General features: G+C 43.9%; 1 protein-coding gene across 2 annotated transcripts in view; it reads right to left on the bottom strand.

Moving 5' to 3' along the window:
- LOC140324826 (zinc metalloproteinase-disintegrin-like VLAIP-B) overlaps nt 1-4326 on the bottom strand; it is a 45694-nt gene that overhangs the window by 10519 nt on the left and 30849 nt on the right. For both annotated transcript variants that reach the window (XM_072402950.1, XM_072402949.1), the window contains 8 exons: nt 4093-4177; nt 3812-3942; nt 3213-3390; nt 2734-2823; nt 1953-2148; nt 1501-1603; nt 710-854; nt 38-118 (listed from right to left, as the gene is read on the bottom strand). In XM_072402950.1, coding sequence (XP_072259051.1) covers nt 38-118; nt 710-854; nt 1501-1603; nt 1953-2148; nt 2734-2823; nt 3213-3390; nt 3812-3942; nt 4093-4177 — 1009 coding nt within the window. The remainder of the gene's footprint in view (nt 1-37; nt 119-709; nt 855-1500; nt 1604-1952; nt 2149-2733; nt 2824-3212; nt 3391-3811; nt 3943-4092; nt 4178-4326) is intronic.

Here is a 4326-nt window from a genome sequence, read left to right on the forward strand (position 1 = left end):
TTACCCCCATCCCCTGATATACATAGGAAGCTCTTACCCCATGTCCTGGGCAGCTGGCAGAACAGTTTGCAGAACGGAAGGCGCTGTTTACACTGACACATTTCCCATTGTAACAAACCTACAAGGAAAACAGGAGAAATACTCAGTTCTCTCCAAAAATATACACATACACACAACATACACACACTATACACACAACATACACACACCATATAATAACTATACAAGCAACATACACACACACACATCATACAAACACTATACACGGGGTACATACACACACACACAATCACTATACACATAATGTACACACAAAATACACACACCACTAACCAGAGATAGTTTTTTTCCCCATTTATCACACAATGGCTTTGATTTAATAAAGTTCTCAAAGACTGGAGAAGATACACTTTTATTAGTGAACCTGGGTGATCCAAATAACCTGATCTGATCCAGGACTGAAAACATTTGCTAAGAAATAGCAGACAACTTTTAAGAAATCCATTCCAGGTTTGCTGCATCACCCAGCTTCACTAATGAAAGTGTATCCTGTCCAGCCTTGCAGAGCTTTAATAAATCAGCCCATTGAGTCCCTTTGATTGATCCGTAGTTATTATAAATGGTTTATAAACAAAACAAAGTATCTGTATAGAATAAATCCATCTCTGGGCACAACGTTTGCTGGTACTGATCTATAAACTCTTCTTACCATCCCCACTCCGCACATCGTTCCATTCTCCACCATCCCAGCTGCATGCAGGACCCCCCGACAGGTGGAGATGGAGGCCACAGGTGCATTTACTTTGGGATTGTTGGCTCCTCCAGCGCAGTACAACACTCCGCACTTTATATCACTGCAGAAATAAACCATGAGATTTTTACCCATTGGCCATGAAATGTGAGCTGTGCATAATGTGAGTTTAACAGACAGCAGAGAGGGATGACCACCGTTATATAAATCAGCCCCTAACACACTAAAAGAAACATGACGCACAATATTATCCCGTCAGCCCGGCTTCCCCTCACCTATAGATGGTGTTTAGGCAGCACAGCTTACACCCATCATTACCAGCGGCACTTATCTGCGATGCTCTGAAATTTCACAAACTGGGCACAGAAGATGAGACAAATGCTGAGATTCCGATATAAGTCTGTCACCACTAAACTAACTGATCCTGGATCTTATCAGTAGATGCGTTCTCTGGGCTTTGATTGTCTACTATGCCATTGGCTACAGTATTATGGTTAGAATAGCACATAAAAGAGGCGGCATCAGATAATCATGGCGGGGTGACCCTAAATGGGGTCATATATTTTCCTGATCATTTATTCTTTTCAAGCTCTGACTCTGGGGGGGGGGGGGGAAATCACACAATGATGATCCTGTCTTCACCAAGTCTCTGATGGGGATCAGGGCCAGTCAGTAAGTATTATGACAAGGAGGCCATGACAGCCTGAATACTTCTCTGAGATATAAGTAAGCTGCAATAGAATACTCACTTTACCCCACACCGGACGTAGTTATTGCCAATCTGCTGGCAGTGCCCATAGTTGGTTCCTCTCTCATTGTATTTAAAGCAAAAGTCCTGCCCTACTGAAGCACCTGGGGAGAGAAGATAAACCAATTATCAATGGCTGATATGAAACCTGTAAACTGGAAATACATGAGATACAATAAGGGAGATCAGATCTGAAATCCACTGTCTCTGCAGCTATAAAATGACAGATAGGACACTGGTTGCTTGGATTGGCACATGGTTTTCCCAGTAAGGTGAATTGACAGCCACTGTCACATTACAAAACATTGAATATAATGATAGCTGCTGATCAACAGACAAATCATTATTCATTGAATAATTCCTCTGTGAATAACCAACATACAACGAGAGATCAACAATCCGATGACAATATATGCAGCAGATAAATACAAAAAGATATTGGGGTTCACTTGCCTGCTCCCCACAGGTCCCTGCACTGGTTCTCCAAACTTGGACATTTCCCATTGTAGCAGAAACCTCGTCCGTCATTGCAGGGATGACCATTGTAGATGTAGCGATCGGTTGGACATTCCGGAGACTTCCCATCACACATATCTGCCAGGTCACATTCATCATTCATAGCTCTGCAAACTGTGCCCGCTGCCTTGATCTGCAAGGAGACCAGAGATATTGGGGGGGTCAGATCATTGAACTTTGCTGGATCCAAACTTTGTAGGCAAAGACAATTCTGAATTTAGGGCCTTCAATAGAAATTTTACAAACTAGAATTCCTCACTTCAAAAAGGGAATCCTCCATCTTCCCTTTATCTGACCTTTTCCCATCCCTTCTGGTTCATTGCTCTATATTAGCCCTTCCCAGGATTTATACCCCCAGAAGACCCCTTTAGAATGATATCCAGGTCTTGAGGAACTCCTCTGGTGCTGGAATGGAGAAACAACCATTAGTCCTCCTCCATGTGCGTTCAATGTCAGTGGTGCCTCAGACCATGCCAGGTCTAATTATTAACAAAGAAATCCTTCCAGTCTTGTGGTACCGGAAGATGTTTAATAGATTCACTGCATTTCACAGAAAAAACCTTGCTAGAGATGTGAAACGCATCAAGGTTTCCTGTGTGATGTGGGTTGGAAAACATGGAGGAATACCTGAGTACGAGCACATGTGGCAGACTCTTCCCACTGATTGGGTGAGATTCCCTGTCCTATATAAAGCAGTAATGTCTGACATCACACTCACCTTACAATTCTGACAACATTCTCCAGCTGCACATTTAGCATTATTTGTGAATTTGCAGGTGGCAGCATCACAGCATGGATTGGTACATTCCTGAAAAACAGAAATATATAAATATATTCAATTCTAAAGGCCTGACAGCCCTCCCAGCTGGAATCAAATCTGCAGACCCCTTGGTGGTCAAACACAGGCAATGATGATGCAGGATGACCAATAATCATGGCGCGGTTTACATGGTAATGGATGTACCCCTGTTATAATAGGGGGGATAAAGGGAGCATAGACAATTCCAATGCATTTTATATAAAGATTTTGAATAATCCAATCTGCTAACCGCCGCCCTCTTCTAGATGTATTTATATAAAGGGAAGTCTTTCACCCAGAGACATCAGATTGCTGTGTACACATTTTATAGCCTCCCCGAACGGTCAAGGTTTATAAATAAACAAACTGTAGATGGCGCTCTCCAGGCAGATATTTACCTTCACGGTGCCGCAGTCGCAGTCCTCCCCGATCTCGGTGAACTTGTTGCCACACACAGAAGGTGATTTAATGTACTGCTTGGAGGGCTCGGTCTTCATACATGACGGCATTCGGTCAAATATAAACTCCTGAAAATTTGCAAGACTGCAGGAACTGAAGAGTTTGGGGGTGTTATAACTGTATGGAGAGAACATGACAGAGATCAGGATCTGATTCATTAATGTATGGCTCATTCTTCATTTAGGGATGGGGTTTCCCGAATTTGGCCCAGTAGTGATACCATCACATTATTACAATGACTCCTCATTCCACCCAGAAACCATACAAAATGCTGCACAACACAAAACACACAACATACAATCTGTCCATGGTGTTGGGTACAAAGGGAAAGGTTAAACCCCCCACAAAGCTGTCTGAAGAGGATTTTCCAGCCCCCCAATAAGTGGAAGGATTAAAGTTCGGCACCAAATGCTGAATGATTTTTGTGTTTCTGCTGATAAAACCTGAGAGCAGGAAAGGTGCTGGATACCCAACAATCCAGCCAGACAACACGAATCCCTCATAGAAAAGACCAATGACATTTCGGGGTGACACAAACCTCAGGGTGGCAGACATGATGCAGGAATCAGCAGCGCAGGAACAGGAGCTGGTGTCATGATTCATCCCCAAGTTGTGTCCCATTTCATGAGCAACTGTGGCCCCAACGGAGACGGCGGCCCTGGTGTGATCCTGCCAGCAGATAAGAGGGTCAGATGGCAAACAAAAATTGCAGAAGACGCAGACAGAAGAATCATTTGTGGAGATTCACCCGCACATTCAGCAACCTGGATTCAGGGGTCACTGGACATGAAGAGGAGTCAGATATTTAAAGTCCCTCACCTGAATGACCCCACAGGAATGGGACTCGGAGCACATCGTAGCCACATAGGCCAATCCCACTGTAGCCCCCTGAAAATCCGTATTCCTGGGGAGACAAACAAGAAAAATGAATCCTGAAATCCCAAAAATGTCATTTTCATCTATTCATGGGAGGGGAAATACCTCATATGTGACCCTGATGGGGAAACCTGTGGTGGGGAGCAGTAATCAGGTGCACAGGGGCAGGGTGCTCAG

Source organism: Pyxicephalus adspersus, chromosome 2, assembly GCF_032062135.1.
Source record: "Pyxicephalus adspersus chromosome 2, UCB_Pads_2.0, whole genome shotgun sequence".
NCBI classification, from domain to species: Eukaryota; Metazoa; Chordata; class Amphibia; order Anura; family Pyxicephalidae; genus Pyxicephalus; species Pyxicephalus adspersus.